Below are 16,876 nucleotides of genomic sequence, written 5' to 3' on the forward strand. Positions count from 1 at the left end.
CTGTTGCATCACCGCCTGGAATGGAAACTGCTGGGCATCTGATCATAAGGCGCCACAGAGGGTAGTGCATACAGCCCAGTACATCACTGGGGCCAAGCCTCCTGCCATCCAGAACCAATATAATAGGCAGTTTCAGAGTTAAGCCTATTCAATTGTCAGAGACTCCAGTCACCCAAGTCATAGACTGCTTTCTCTGCTACCGCACGGCAAGCGGTACCAGAGCGCCACATCTAGGACCAAAAGGCTTCTTAAGAGCTTCTACCCCCAAGCCATAAAACTGCTGAACAATTAATAAAATGGCCACCGGACTACTTACATTGACACTCCCCTCCATTTGTTTTGTACACGGCTGCTACTCGCTGTTTATCTATGCATAGTCCCTTCACCCCTATCTACATGTACAAATTACCTCAACTAACCTGTACTGCCACATATTGACTCGGTACTGGTACCCCCTGTATATAGCCTCGTTATTGTGTTAGTTTCTATTATTTTTTACTTTAGTTTATTTGGTCAATATTTTCTTAACTCTTCTTGAACTGCACTTTCGGTTAAGGGCTTGTAAGTAAGAATTTCACAGTAAGGTCTACACTTGTTGTATTCGGCGCGTGTGACAAATAAAGTTTGATTTGATTTACCCCAGAGCGCTCAAGACCTCAGACTGTGCAAAGTTGTTATAAAGGCAAAGGGTGGCTACTTTGAAGAATCTCAAATATATTTTGATTTGTTTAACACATTTTTGGTTACTACATGATTCCATGTGCCATTTCAGTTTGTCTTCACTATTATTCTATAATGTGGAAAATAGTAAAATAAAGAAAAACCCTTGAATGAGTAGGTGTCCCAACTTTGACTGGTACTGTAAGTAAATGTGATTTCAGTTTTAGATTTGTTTTATAAATTAGGGAAAAAATTCTATAAACCTGTTTTTCCTTTGTCATTGTGGGGTATTGTGTTAAGATCGATGAGGGAAAAATACTATTTAATCAATTATAGAATAAGGCTGTAACAAAATGTGGAAAATGTCAAGAGGTCTGAATACTTCCCGAAGGCACTGTGTGTGTAATGTAAGATATATATTTTATATGAGTGGGCGCCCGCACACACATACACACACAAACGCACACCCCGTTCACTGTCCCACAGCTCAGCACTGAAATGAAAACGCTGATAACATTTTACTTTTTGACAGAAGAGGGAGGCTTTTTGACATGCGTGGAAAAAACTGGAATGGTGTAAACTACAGCTGTTTTCAGTGAATTGGATGTGCTCCGTTGCCATTTTCTGTAAACACCGGAAACAAAACGGAGCAATTTGATAATGTGGCTTTGGGCTGTAGTCTAGGGCGCCTTGCCAAGTAGCCTAATATTGATAGTCAGTTAAACTGCACGACCACGCTGCCAAATCAGTGTGCAACTCGCGGTTTTATAAAATTGTTAATACAAACCAACATTACTTTGACAAGGCAACTACAACTTAGTGTGAACACAAACGTGTGTGCAAATTTTACAAACAATTTACTATAAAATGGCGAAATGGAAATCAAACAATGTGCTAGAGGAAAGAAAAATAGTGCAACGTTTGTAACACTTACCTCTGGGTCCAACACGCGAAACCTCGCCTTCTTATTTTATCCGTAATTTTCCCGAATTTACTAAATAAATCAACCTCACATCAAGAGTCTCAATCAAAAAGCGGTTGGACTGTGTTGTAGAGTCCAAAACCCTGAAGTAGCCTATCCAGAGTTCAGTGGAGCAAATATTTACGTTAAGTTATTTTTTTCGGCTACGGCCGAAAGTCAAGTCTCCTCGCGATTTTGGAGTGGAATTCACCAGCTGACAGCGCTTCAGAGACCATGACGTAGATCAGACATTGTCGCGTTCAAATCAACTCGGAAATCTCAGACTTCTGACTTCAGTGCGTTCAAGACAACTATGTACTCGGGAAAAGACAAGCTCAGACTGGGAAAAATAGTTTTGAACGATCATGCACGTCGGAATTCCAAGTCGGGAACTTGGGCATCTTTCTAGAGAGATTCAACTTTCCCAATGACCGAGGTCATGATTTGACCTAGGTTATTTTTCGAGTTGCCAGTTATCTTGAAAGCACCAAAAGAGAGACTTTTGACAGATGTTTAACCCGTTGTATTGTTGCTTGACCGCTGACCAATCTCACACAACTGTTTGGAGTAAATATCTTAACGTTATACTCGTTTATACAATAAAAAATACTTGAAGAAGCAGAATGTAGTTACAGTATATGCACACTAACCTAACATTACAGGCATAAATACACGCCTGAAACTAGATCCCCTACATACTGGTCTTGACGTAAGAAAAACTAAACTGGGGGGAAAAAACAGTTATCTTCTGCTCTGTTCCACCAATCCAGTAAATGTGGATGTGGAGTTAAACTGTAGTATCGCCTTGCTAACGTCCAAAAGCGGAAGTCGTGTCACAGGCTCTCTTTCCATTTAACCTGAAAACCGGAACATCCGGTTGGTGTTGGGGACAAATGACATTTGACAACAGAATATATTTTCTGTCAGCGTGTTCCCTTGACTTTCTCATTGGTCCAAAAAACTACAGCACAATGAATGCATTTTTTTACTGATCTGTGCTGTGGTTTACTCATGCTAATGTCCTGTTTAGCAGACCAGTCAAAAGCTCAAAACTTAAGCAAAACAGTTGTCACTATGCCCTGAACCGTTTTAATTACCAACCAGTGGTCTTAATGCAAATCATGAGAGCATTAAAGATGTATATCAAAAAATCACTTTGTTACCTTTAGTTTACCACAGCTCTGATCTATAGCGATTGACTGGCAGTAGGATGCAGGTGGACAATCTCTTTCTCTCTCTTTACCCAATCTTCACTAAGCCAATATTTTTTATTATTTACGAGCTGCTTACATGTAATGCATTCACCCGCATACCTATAACAATATTAGGCAAATCATCATCTACAAAACATTCCTCTTCTTCATTGTCAAAAATCAATCTGAATCTAACAAGGGAGCTTACATAGCCAGTTGTATTCAGCTGTTGGTTCCAAAGATATTATTTTAAACACTAAATGTATATATATATATATATATATATAATATACAGTTGAAGTTGGAAGTTTACATACACTTAGGTTGGAGTCATTAAAAACTTGTTTTTCAACCACTCCACAAATTTCTTGTTAACAAACTATAGTTTTGGCAAGTCGGTTAGGACATCTACTTTGTGCATGACACAAGTGATTTTTCCAACAATTGTTTACAGACAGATTATTTCACTTATAATTCACTGTCACAATTCCAGTGGGCCAGAAGGTTACATACACTAAGTTGACTGTGCCCTTAAACAGCTTGTAAAATTCCAGAAAATGATGTCATGGCTTTAGAAGCTTCTGATAGGCTAATTGACATCATTTGAGTCAATTGGAGGTGTACCTGTGGATGTATTTCAAGGCCTAGCTTCAAACTCAGTGTCTCTTTGCTTGACATCATTAGGAAATCAAAAGACATCAGCAAAAAAATTGTAGACCTCCACAAGTCTGGTTCCTCATTGGGAGCAATTTCCAAACACTTTAAGGTACCACGTTCATCTGTACAAACAATAGTACGCAAGTATAAACACCATGGGACAACGCAGCCATCATACCGCTCAGGAAGGAGAAGCGTTCTGTCTCCTAGTGATGAACGTACTTTGGTGCGAAAGTGCAAATCAATCCCAGAACAACAGCAAAGGACCTTGTGAAGATGCTGGAGGAAACAGGTACAATAGTATCTATATCCACAGTAAAACGAGTCCTATATTGACATAACCTGAAAGGCCGCTCAGCAAGGAAGAAGCCATTGCTCCAAAACCTCTATAAAAAAGCCAGACAGCGGTTTGCAACTGCACTTGGGGACAAAGATTGTACTTTTTGGATAAATGTCCTCTGGTCTGATGAAACAAAAATAGAACTGTTTGGCCATAATGACCATCGCTATGTTTGGAGGAAAAAGGGGGAGGCTTGCAAGCCGAAGAACACCATCTCATCCGTGAAGCACGTGGGTGGCAGCATCATGTTGTGGGGATGCTTTGCTGTAGGAGGGACTGGTGTACTTCACAAAATAGATGGCATCATGAGGCAGGAAAATTATGTGAATATATTGTAGCAACATCTCAAGACATCAGTCAGGAAGTTAAAGCTTGGTCGCCAATTGGGTCTTCCAAATGGACAATGACCCCAAGTATACTTCCAAAGTTGTGGCAAAATGGCTTAAGGACAACAGAGGTAAGGTATTGGAGTGGCAATCACAAAGCCCTGACCTCAATTCTATAGAAAATGTGTGCGCAGAACTGAAAAAGAGTGTGTGAGCAAGGAGGCCTACAAACCTGACTCAGTTACACCACCTCTGTCAGGAGGAATGTGCCAAAATTCACCCAACTTATTGTGGAAGGCTACCTGAGGCGTTTGACCCAATTTAAACAATTTAAAGGCAATGCTACCGAATACTAATTGAGTATGTAAACTTCTGACCCACTGGGAATGTGACAAAAGAAATAAAAAATTCTTTCTACTATTATTCTGACATTTCACATTCTGAAAATAGTGGTGATCCTAACTGTCCTAAAACAGGGAATTTTTACTAGGATTAAATGTCAGGAATTGTGAAGGTGTATGCAAACTTCTGACTTCAACTGTGTGTGTGTCTATCTATATCTTTCATTTCCAAAATGGTTCAGTGTGTCTGATACTTTCTCAGTTGACAATTTCACCAAAAGCACATCCAGTTGACTGAAACATATCCATGTTAAAAACAGTCTCATAAAAACATGAAATATGGGCACAATCCCTGAGCGTTACACTTAAGGGCTGGATTCAATCCGTATTGCGGAAGCATCTAGGAAGATCTGTGTTAAAATGTAAAGGTCATTTTCGATTGAGCCGACATATGCAGCGTTTACCGTGAATCTAGTATCCGCGAATGTGGGAATACATTGAAATCAAGCTAAAACGCAGGTCTTCTGCGATATCCTACTTCTGCGATAGGAATTTAATCTAGCCCTAAATCTTCTAGTAGCACTTAGGCATCTATGCTGTGGTGTTTAAAAAGAACCCACTCTGACAACCCACTGTGTCTATGACCTTAGGTCACTGATAGAAATGGGAAGGGGTTGGAAAGTTAACTTCAATTTAAGTTAAAATGTGACTCCCACCACAAGTATACACCCACAGCCTAAGATGTAGCACAATGTTGGACAGAGGTTAGTTCTGAGGCTAGCTCAGCATTGTCTTATTCCCGCATTTTTTTTATTCTGCCTTTTCCCGTTTGGTTGAGACAGACACAATGAACACTTCCTCTGGCTTTCTGCACCTCTTCCTGCTCATACACACTCATTTCCACATCTTACACACACACACACACACACACACACACACACACACACACACACACACACACACACACACACACACACACACACACACACACACACACACACACACACACACACACACACACACACACACACACACACACACCTCGAAACTCAGTAACTCAGTAAAATCATTGAAACCCATTTGTGCTCCTGCTGTATCAGACAGGAGGACACATGGCAACGACCCTGAATTAGTCAATCAGATATCGACCTGTGTGATGCATCACAGCGCCATGGAGACCAACACAGGACCACTCACTCTCAGAGTTCAGATAAGAAAATGCTTTTTCCCCATATTCCTCAGATAAGAGAAACAGATGTTTTCCCAACGATTAAATGCTAAGCATTCTTTTAGAGTGAAAGATTAGTGTTCACTCTTGTGGCACAGACTACAAAAGAAAATGGCCTCTCTTTAAAAAAGGAATGGCTAAGGAAATATAGAAACCAGCAACATCTAGGTTTGGTTAAAGCCATATTGCCTCTGTCACAGGTCCTTGGGGAGAATGGCAGTACATAGAAGCAGGAAGCAGTAGCAGACCTGGAGCTAAGCCCCCTGGGTAATGGAGTTCTATAACCATAAAGGCTCTATAGGATTATGAAGCATCAATAAGGATTAAAGGGGCAATCTGCAGTTGCTACATACATTTTTGGACATATAAATGAATTATATGTACCCATTGATTCTTTAAGAATATAACTTATAAATGTCTCATGAGTTTAGTTCAACTGTCGTACCATTTCACAATCCCAAATCTAAGCTTGTTTTACTTCAATGTTTGTAAACAAAGTAAACGTAAACAAACACTATATAGCCTCAAAAGAAGCATAACACGACATTTGGATATCATGGATAGTCATTTTTTGACAGTGGTTACATTTCTTCAGCCCCATCCCTCAGCTTTTAACCGAAACAGGGGCGGGAAGTACGCTTTCTTATTGTTTCAACTGCTAATTGCCGCTTTAAGGTACTAAAACGTATTTAACACACACAACATCAGTGAGACCGCGAGGGAGTGAGGGGAAGAAGGGGTACACAGAATATGAAAGGATAACTCTGTAAAGGGAACTTTCCCGAGGGGGACATATGCCGTGTTCACGTCTTGTCGGAAACTCCGACATTTCCGACTTGCTTACTCATTATAGAAAGATGGTACCCGAGTTTCCCACTTGGAAAATCAACCAATAGGAAGCACTATGCAAATAACTTACGTTCATTTTGTCTCGGAGGTCCAGAGTTTCTAACATGAAGTGAACGCGGCAATAGAGAGAATGTTTTTTTTAACCATTTCGGTCTGAAATCTCAATGTCAATATATACCTAGAAGAGTAGTGGAGGATCACAACATTTCTCCCCCCTCTCTTTCTGTCTATTTCCTTTTCAGTCTCCTACTCCTTCTCCTCCTCTTCATCTCCAGGCTTCTGCTCGACGGACAGGAGCTCCTCGCTTTTGTGACGGCTAGTCATGCGGATGAGCATCATGCTGTCGGTCGCCTCGGGAACCGCATCTTCGTCATCCTCGACGCGGGGATGTGTAGGGGGGATGGGGGAGCGACGGTGCACCATCGGGGAGGGAGGAGGTATGGGGAGTCCAGAGGACTGGGGGGAGAGGGGTTGGGGGTGAGAGAGAGAGAACAAAGATTGATTTCAGACCCATTTTTAATCCACCCACAAAAAGAGAGAGAGAGAGAGAGTAAGAGGGAGGGTGTGAGAAGGGAGAGTTGGGGACAGACACAGAGGTAGTTGTTTATGACACTAGGTGTGTGCATGTAAATGCATGTGTGTACTATTTACCTCAGTCTCAGTAGGTTTGAAGCCCTCTTTCAGCTTGGCAAAGGTGCCCTTAATGCCTGCCTGCTCTGTAACCACCATGGCTGCTTTGAACAGCTTGGGGGTCTCTGGCCTGTCTGGGATCACCTCGGCAGTCTTCTTCTCCTCTCCTTTTTCCTCTGGCTCTTTATCCTTAGTCAGCATTTTCCTAGAAAGGTAGGGAGGTAGGGAAAAGTTGTGGTCAGGTCAGTCAGACTGAAGTAAACCTTTTAGATATGGTCTCACTGTGCATATACACTGTGTACATTGATGCATTTTGTGGGCTTGAAACATTTAGGCACACACACACATGTACACACACACACACTGCAGCGCCCTGTCCTCACTCATGAGGTAAATTGATGCCACGGATGAGTTAGAGTAGGTCATGAGACTCTGTGTATCCAGATCTAATTCCCTCTGAACTTCTGCCTGCCTCTCACTTCAACCAATAATACTTCATCAGGAGCTGAAACTCCTCTTAATCATTATCAAAGAGAGAGAGAATTACAGTGGAGAGGGAAAGAGATAGAGATGGAGATAAAGAACGGATGAACAGACAGGGAGATAGTTACAGATGGATGAAGAGATGAAGCGGAGAGATAGAGGCTTGGTAAAGAGGGAGAAAGAGAGAACATATTTTGCCTCGCCATCGCGTGAGCGATCACAAGATGGGTGGGTATGATAAAAAGCGCTATGTACAATATGTAGTGGGATATGTGTAGGTTACCCATCCCCTCCACCCTTCCCTTCTCCAAGACTCATATCCCACGTCCCAGCCTTTCCATTTGACCTCCCTCCTCGGGCCTTTTGGCTGTGTCCTGGGTAAGAAGAGAGGGATAGGGGAAGTGGAAAAGGTAGGAAAGTTGGATTCGAGAGGTCACCCCCGTCACTTTGCCTTCTTGCGGAGGAGTTTCTGGGACTCGGGGTAGTGCACCAGGATGTCTGAGAGGTCCCTCTTATCCAGGATGAAGAGGCTAGCGAATCGGTGAGCCGTCACGTTGGCCGTGCGTCTGTTCCCCCCGCCCCCTGCCAGCAAGCTGTCCAATCGGAGGACATATATGGGTTATATGCCAAACAAACACTAAACACATGCTTCATGCTTAGAGACAAGCTAGAGGCAAGCTAGAGGCATAGCATGCACATTTTTGCATGCATGAGAGCTGAAACAGGTTCCCTGGGATTGTACAATGTACAGCCCTTAGATATTCCAAAACATGATACTGTATATGAGGAAAAGATTTGGACCAGGGATTAAGGGGGAGCTCTCACCTGATTTCTCCAAACACAGAGCCGGCTCTGATTGTTACAAACACAGTTTTCAAATCAGGTCCTCCCACCACCTGAACCTCCCCCTGCTTGATGATATACATCTCCCTGCCGATCTCACCCTGCCCACACGGGACACACAGCACATTACAGCAGATCATAGCAAACACGCACAGGTACAATTAGAGGTATTGTTTACAAAGGGAGAACGGACCATGTGCAAGTGATTTGGGCTAAGCTTGGGGTAAAGCTGTAATGGGAGGGTGAGGGCATCACTCCATTGGCCTACCTTTTTACAGACAAAGTCCCCAGGCAGGTAAACCACAGACTTGAGCCTCATCAACATGTCAAATATCATCTGTATTTCACAGCCCTGGAATGAGGGCTGCAACGTCTGAGTATCTGCATTAGACTTTCCCTCCCCTTACTTTCCCTCCCCTTACCTGGAACAGGGCCACTTTACTGACAATGTAGTAGTTAACATCCCCAGCCATGTCCATCCTCATCTTATCTGGCAGCTGGATCAACAGCTCTTGCTCATCTGTAGGGAGAGAGAGACAGAGAGAGGGATAAAGGTAAGGAGGGAGACAGATGGACAGAGTGGTGAGTGAGCAGATAGGCCCATAACAGAAACAGCCTCTTCGTAACGTTTTCACATGCAGCACTTTCACAACATTCAGCCAACGTTCCTCACCCAGCATGCCCTGTATCTTCCAGGTGTAGTCGTACCAGGTCTTCACTCGGTTCTGGACCTCTTTGGGGATGTGGTAGGAGGACATGTACTTGATGGCGTTGTCCATGCAAGCCTGGTAGTAGTTCTGAAACAAGAACGTACTATCTGAGCCATCAAGAAACGCTTGTTTTCATTTTCTGTTGGAAAACGTTTTGCTACAGCGTGCCCTAATGAACCTACCTGACCAATCATGATGGAGAAAGCAAAGACGCCAACAAAGTAGTTGACGAGCTGGAACGTGATCTCGAACACGGTGGTGGGGTCCGGGGGACCACCGATTGTGATCAGGGTCTTTACAGCAAAGTAGTAACACCGGATATAACTGGGCACACAGACAGACATAGGTACAGTATACACACAGATGTCAGACAAATACATGCACACACACATCTGGGATAAATACACATTTTAAAGGTGACAGCAGAAGAGGACTTAGAAAAAGCTGTTATGTATTGTGGTAATGTGGTTGGTATGAGGTTTTTGACTGTTTGGCGGTATTCTCCTCACCTGTTCCCTCTGCCGTCGTAGACCCACTTAGTGGACCCCAGCCCCTCGTAGTCAGAACCCCAATAGAACAGACACTCATTGATGTGGAGAGAATACAACAGGTAGGAGGTGGTCAGGATCACTCAGAGAGAGAGAGCGAAGGGGGAATGAGAAAAGTTATTTGAGTTCAGTAAGGGCTACAGCACCCTCTGCTGGCTACATATGTGTATTGTGTTTTGAGTGTGTTTGCTTAGTTTTCTCTGTGTTTCGTGCTGAAACCGTATACCACGGGTATGACGGCAAATTATTTGTTTACTGTTCAAATTACGTTTATAATAGCGAAAAGGCACCTCTGGGGTTTGTAGCATATGGCTAATATACCACGGTTAAGGGCTGTATGCAGGCAATCCGCGTTGCGCCGTGCCTAAGAACAGTCCTTAAACATGGTATATTGGCAATCTACCACACCCCCTAGTGCCTCATCGCCACAGGTGGACTTTATTGAATTAATTATGTGACTTTTGAAGGTAATTGGTTGCAACAGATCTTATTTAGGGGCTTCGTAGCAAAGGAGGTGAATACATATGCACGCACCACTTTTCCGTTAGAATTAGTTTTGAATTCTTTGAAACATTTTTTATTTATTTTTTCACTTCACCAATTTGGACTATTTTGTGAATGTCCATTACATGAAATCCAAATAAAAATCTATTTAAATTACAGGTTATAATGCAACAAAATAGGAAAAACGGCAAGGGAGGTGAATGCATTTGAAAGGCACTGTATGTTGATAAGCCGTTTATAATAGCAGTAATGCACCTCAGGGATTTGTGGTATATAGCCAATATATCAGGCCAAGGGGTGTGCCAAGGCACTCCACGTTGCGATGTGCGTAAGAACAGCCATTTGCCGTGGAATATTGGCCGTACACAGTACCACACCTCCTCGGGCCTTAATGCTTAAAGGGACATTTTCAAATATTTTCCGAAACAGTATGTTGATGTTGGGGTGGTGCTGGAGATGATGAATATGAAGTTGAAAAATTGTGAAATTTCCCTTAACATTTTTGAGCATAGGCATATTTATTTCTACAGCAACACACTAACTCATCACAAATTGTAAGCAAGGTATACTGAAAAAAAATACAAACGCAACATGTAAAGTGTTGGTCCCATGTTTCATGCGCTGAAATAAAAGATCCCAGAAATGTTCCATTTGCACAAAAATCGTATTTCTTTCAAACGGTATGCACAAATGTGTTTACATCCCTGTTAGTGAGCATTTCTCCTTTGCCAAGATAACTCACCCACCTGACAGGTGTGGCTTATCAAGGAGCTGATTAAACTGCATGATCATTACACATGTGCACCTTGTGCTGGGAACAATAAAAGCCACACTAAAATGTCCAGTTTTGTCACAATGCCACAAATGTCTCAAGTTTTGAGGGAGCAGGAGCAATGATCACAAGTCAGTCATAACGTGGCTAATAAGCTAGCATATCTATTTATGTATCTATTTATTTAGCAAGCTAAAAAAAACAGAGCCTACCATTAGCTAGCTAGCTAGCTGCTTGAAAGATGTCATGTCATTGGAAGAGTGGGTGAGTGGCCAACTTTATCGCCTCGTATCGTCTTTTGTTGGCTACAGCTAGAGAATGCAGGTGTCATTTGGTTAGCTAGCAAGAAATGTGAAGTGCTTTGCTAGCTAGTTAAATATACTGAACTTGAATAACTGTTAAACACAGTTAGCATACATATTTCTTAGTTGTCAATCAAGTGCAACACGTGACGTGGTTAGCCATTGTGGCTGGGACTGCGGATTGTCCCGGGTTTGTGGCTGTCTAGATCCCTGCTGTTTGTTGTTTTCAATCTTCCCTGTGACCTGCCCTGTCTGGATCTTCGAGGACTGGAATAACAGCGTAACCGACGTTGCTAGGTACCATGACAAAGACCAAAGCTGGAGGGAGTACCGTTGAGGACAGTGGTGTCTCTCTATCACAGGTGAAGGATCTTTTTTAAACAAACAAAAAGAGTTCTACAAGCATTATTTTAACCTTTATTTAACTAGGCAAGTCAGTTCAGAAAAAAAATCTTATTTACAATGATGGCCAAACCCTAACGATGAAGCAGTGTGCCAGAAGAGGAAAGAACTTATCCCAGCCATGAAAGCTACCAGAGCACATGAGGACATTGATTGCATCCTCTATAGCAGGCTAATTGCCCCCACCCCCCCTCCCAGAAGCCTGGAAGGGATGAGAGAGCCAAGCCTATGGGTTCGCAGCTTCAACCCCGCACACACACACCAATTGATTAATGGACTGCTGAATGCATATTTTTTTATCTTGGTTTGTTTGCTCTTTTACATGTTATGTCTATTTCTGATAAGCTACCTAGTAAAGGGCTGAAAATAGTCCATATTAATATATGTAGCCTTAGAAATAAGGTTCATAAAATCGATAACTTGCGAACACCAGACAACATTTACTGTTCCTCGGGCACCGATGACGTGGATGTCGATTAAGGCAGCCCCCCGCACCTCTCTGATTCAGAGGGGTTGGGTTAAATACACATTTCAGTTGAATGCATTCAGTTGTACAACTGACTAGGAATCCCCCTTTCCCTTTTATATATGAACCATTTCTGAGACTCACTTAGATAATTCATTTGATGATACAGCAGTAGCATCACAAGGATATAACATGTATAGAAGAGACAGAAATGCTTATGGGGGAGGTGTCGCTGTATATATTCAAAGCCATATCCCTGTAATGCTTAGAGAATATCTTATGTAGAGTGTTATTGAAGTGTTGTGGCTGCAGGTTCACTTGGCACATCTAAAGCTTTTTCTTTTTGGGTGTTGCCATAGGCCACCAAGTGCTAACAGTCAGTATCCAAATGATATGTGTGAAGCGCTTGATAGTGTATGTGATGTAAACAGAGAGGTCTACTTTCTTGGGCACCTGAATATTGACTGGTTATGATCAAGCTGTTCGCTCAAGCGGAAGCTTCTCACTGTAACCAGTGCCTGTAATCTGGTTCAGGTTATTAGAACTTTGTTCTACAGTTGTATCCGTACCCATTGGATGAAGTGATCAGATCATAGTGGCTATATCCAGGAAAGGCAGTTTCAAAAGCTGGGCCTAAAATATTGTATAAGAGATCATACAAAATATTTTGCTCTGACTCTTATGTGGATGATGTTACAAACATTTGCTGGTCTGATGTGATTTAATAAGGCGCATCGAGACGCTCCACTTGATGAATTTCTGAAATTGCTTCTTCCAATTATTGATAAACATGCACCTGCTAAGAAACTGACAGTTAGAACTGTTAAGGCTCCAAGGCTTGATGAGGAATTGACAAACTGTATGGTTGAAAGAGACGGGGCATGATGAATTTCTGAAATTGCTTCTTCCAATTATTGATAAACATGCACCTGCTAAGAAACTGACAGTTAGAACTGTTAAGGCTCCAAGGCTTGATGAGGAATTGAAAAACTGTATGGTTGAAAGAGATGGGGCAAAAGGAATGGCTAATAAGTCTGGCTGCACATCTGACCGGCTGACTTACTGCAATTTGAGAAACTATGTGACTAAACTCAACAAACAGGGGAATAAACTGAATTATGAAGCCAACATCAATGATATACAAACTTTGGAGTACTTTAAATGTAATTATGGGTAGAAAGACAAATTCAACTCCATCTTTCATCGAATCAGATGGCTTATTCATCACAAAACCATTTTATGTTGCCAATTATTTGAATGATTACTTCACTGGCAAAGTGGACAAACTTAGGCAGGAAATACCAACAACGAACAGTGAGCCATCGTAATGAAAGAAAAGCATTGGGAAAAAAATGGTTTCACCAAATACAATGCTATTTCTCTGTAAACAAATGAACAACAGACTTTCTGGTCAGGCTTCGTAAACGGGCACATCGCTCACCGCTCCCGAGTGCACTACTCGCCAATGTCCAGTCTCTTGACAACAAGGTAGACGAAATTTGAGCAAGGGTTGCCTTCCAGAGACATCAGAGATTGTAACATTCTCTGTTTCACGGAAACATGGCTCTCTATGGATATGTTGTCGGAATCGGTCCAGCCACCGGGCTTCTTCATGCATCGCGCCAACAGAGATGAACACCTCTCTGGGAAGAGGAAGGGCGGGGGTGTATAGTCACAGCTGTCTACACCCCCCCCCCCCCTCAAGCGAACACCAAGATGGCCCTCAAGGAACTTCACTGGACTCTATGTAAACTGGAAACTATATACCCGGAGGCTGCATTTATTGTAGTTGGGGATTTGAACAAAGCAAATTTGAGATCAATGTCATCTAAATTTGATCAGCATATTGATTGCACGATACGTAAGGCAAATATTCTCAACCACTGCTACTCTTGTCATGTTTTGTCTTTGATCTTCATGTCTTGTCCCTGTGCTTCCCTCTGCTGGTCTTATTAGGTTCTTTCCCTCTTTCTATTCCTCTTTCTCCTCCTCCCTTTTTCCCTCTCCCGCTCTCTCTCTCTATCGTTCCGTTCTTGCTCCCAGCTGGTTCTCATTCTCCTAACGACCTTATTTACTCTTTCACACCTGTCCCCTATTTTGCCCTCTGATTTGAGTCCCTATTTCTCCCTCTGTTTTCCGCTTCTGTCTTTGTCGGATTCTTGTTTGAGGTTAGCTGCTCTGTGTCCTTGTTCCGCCCTGTTGTGTTTTTGCATTTGTCAGATGTTGCGTGTGAGCAGGTGTCTATGTCAGCTACGGTCTGTGCCTTCCTGTAGCGACCTGCAGTCGGTGGTCGCGTCTCCAGTCGTTCCTCTCTACTGACAAGAGGTTTTCAGTTTCCTGTTTTGGATTACCTTTGGATAATATCCAGGAACATCATTGTTTGTTTAAGACTGGAATAAAGACTCTGTTTCTATTACGTCACTTTTGGGTCCTCCTTCATCAGCATAACAGAAGAATCCGACCAAGAATGGACCCAGCGACTATGGATTCTCTCAACACTACCGTCAAGTTCCAGGGAGCAATGCTCGGCAGACACGAGCAGGAATTGTCTGCTGCTCGTCATGCCGTTGAGACCCTGGCCGCTCAGGTCTCCGATCTCTCAGGACAGTTTCAGAGTCTTCGTCTCGTACCACAAGGTACTTCCTGGTCTTCCGAGTCTCCGGAACCTAGGGTTAATAATCCACCATGTTACTCTGGGCAGCCCACTGAGTGTCGCTCCTTTCTCACCCAGTGTGATATTGTGTTCTCTCTCCAGCCCAACACATACTCTGGAGAGAGAGCTCGGATCGCGTACGTCATATCACTCCTTACTGGGCGGGCTCGGGAGTGGGGCACAGCTATCTGGGAGGCAAGGGCTGAGTGTTCTAACGTTTATCAGAACTTTAAGGAGGAGATGATACGGGTCTTTGATCGTTCAGTTTTTGGGAAGGAGGCTTCCAGGGGTCTGGCTTCCCTATGTCAAGGTGATCGATCCATAACGGATTACTCTATAGAGTTTCGTACTCTTGCTGCATCCAGTGACTGGAACGAGCCGGCGTTGCTCGCCCGTTTTCTGGAGGGACTCCACGCTGAGGTTAAGGATGAGATTCTCTCCCGGGAGGTTCCTTCCAGCGTGGACTCTTTGATTGCACTCGCCATCCGCATAGAACGACGGGTAGATCTTCGTCACCGAGCTCGTGGAAGAGAGCTCGCGTTAACGGGGTTTCCCTTCTCCGCATCTCAACCATCTCCTTCCATCGGCTCAGAGACTGAGCCCATGCAGCTGGGAGGTATTCACATCTCGACTAAGGAGAGGGAACGGAGAATCACCAACCGCCTTTGCTTCTATTGCGGTTCTGCTGGACATTTTGTCATGTCATGTCCAGTTAAAGGCCAGAGCTCATCAGTAAGCGGAGGGCTACTGGTGAGCGCTACTACTCAGGTCTCTCCATCAAGATCCTGTACTACCTTGTCGGTCCATCTACGCTGGACCGGGTCGGCTGCTTCCTGCAGTGCCTTGATAGACTCTGGGGCTGAGGGTTGTTTTATGGACGAAGCATGGGCTCGGAAACATGACATTCCTCTCAGAGAGTTAGGGAGGCTCACACCCATGTTCGCCTTAGATGGTAGTCCTCTCCCCAGTATCAGATGTGAGACACTACCTTTAACCCTCACAGTATCTGGTAACCACAGTGAGACCATTTCTTTTTTGATTTTTTGTTCACCTGTTACACCTGTTGTTTTGGGTCATCCCTGGCTAGTATGTCATAATCCTTCTATTAATTGGTCTAGTAATTCTATCCTATCCTGGAACGTTTCTTGTCATGTGAAGTGTTTAATGTCTGCTATCCCTCCTGTTTCTTCTGTCCCCTCTACTCAGGAGGAGCCTGGTGATGTGACAGGAGTGCCGGAGGAATATCATGATCTACGCACGGTCTTCAGTCGGTCCAGAGCCAGCTCTCTTCCTCCTCACCGGTCGTATGATTGTTGTATTGATCTCCTTCCGGGGACCACTTCCCCTCGGGGTAGAGTATTCTCTCTGTCGGCTCCCGAACGTAAGGCTCTCGAGGATTATCTGTCTGCTGAAGGCATTCAGATGGATCCCGCTAAGGTCCAGGCTGTCAGCGATTGGCCCGTCCCTAAGTCACGTGTCGAGTTACAGCGCTTTCTCGGTTTCGCTAATTTCTTTCGGCGTTTCATTCGTAATTTCGGTCATGTGGCTGCCCCTCTCACAGCTCTGACTTCTGTCAAGTCTTGCTTTAAGTGGTCCGGTTCCGCCCAGGGAGCTTTTGATTTCCTCAAGAAGCGTTTTACATCCGCCCCTATCCTTGTTACTCCTGACGTCACTAAACAATTAATTGTCGAGGTTGACGTTTCAGAGGTGGGCGTGGGAGCCATTCTGTCCCAGCGCTTCCAGTCTGACGATAAGGTCCATCCTTGCGCTTACTTTTCTCATCGCTTGTCGCCATCGGAACGCAACTATGATGTGGGTAACCGCGAACTGCTCGCCATCCGCTTAGCCTTAGGCGAATGGCGACAGTGGTTGGAGGGGGCGACCGTTCCTTTTGTCGTTTGGACTGACCATAAGAACCTTGAGTACATTCGTTCTGCCAAACGACTTAATGCACGTCAAGCTCGTTGGGCGTTGTTTTTCGCTCGTTTCGAGTTCGAGATTTCCTATC

General features: G+C 43.7%; 2 protein-coding genes across 2 annotated transcripts in view; both read right to left on the reverse strand.

Annotated features, from left to right (window-relative positions):
• The window catches only part of LOC129854038 (kinesin-like protein KIFC3), a 65,722-nt gene extending 63,889 nt beyond the window's left edge, over positions 1–1,833 (reverse strand). Inside the window, exon 1 of the mRNA XM_055920655.1 lies at positions 1,595–1,833. The gene's annotated coding sequence lies outside the window, so the exon portion shown is untranslated. The remainder of the gene's footprint in view (positions 1–1,594) is intronic.
• Positions 1–16,876, reverse strand: part of LOC129852896 (cyclic nucleotide-gated cation channel beta-1-like) — a 39,726-nt gene that overhangs the window by 11,753 nt on the left and 11,097 nt on the right. The window contains exons 3-11 of the mRNA XM_055918504.1: positions 9,731–9,851; positions 9,400–9,545; positions 9,185–9,346; positions 8,934–9,031; positions 8,780–8,863; positions 8,494–8,612; positions 8,115–8,261; positions 7,207–7,390; positions 6,806–7,011 (exon numbers count right to left, since the gene is read on the reverse strand). Coding sequence (XP_055774479.1) covers positions 6,806–7,011; positions 7,207–7,390; positions 8,115–8,261; positions 8,494–8,612; positions 8,780–8,863; positions 8,934–9,031; positions 9,185–9,346; positions 9,400–9,545; positions 9,731–9,851 — 1,267 coding nt within the window. The remainder of the gene's footprint in view (positions 1–6,805; positions 7,012–7,206; positions 7,391–8,114; positions 8,262–8,493; positions 8,613–8,779; positions 8,864–8,933; positions 9,032–9,184; positions 9,347–9,399; positions 9,546–9,730; positions 9,852–16,876) is intronic.

The sequence above is a fragment of the Salvelinus fontinalis genome, chromosome 4 (assembly GCF_029448725.1).
Source record: "Salvelinus fontinalis isolate EN_2023a chromosome 4, ASM2944872v1, whole genome shotgun sequence".
Taxonomy (NCBI): Eukaryota; Metazoa; Chordata; class Actinopteri; order Salmoniformes; family Salmonidae; genus Salvelinus; species Salvelinus fontinalis.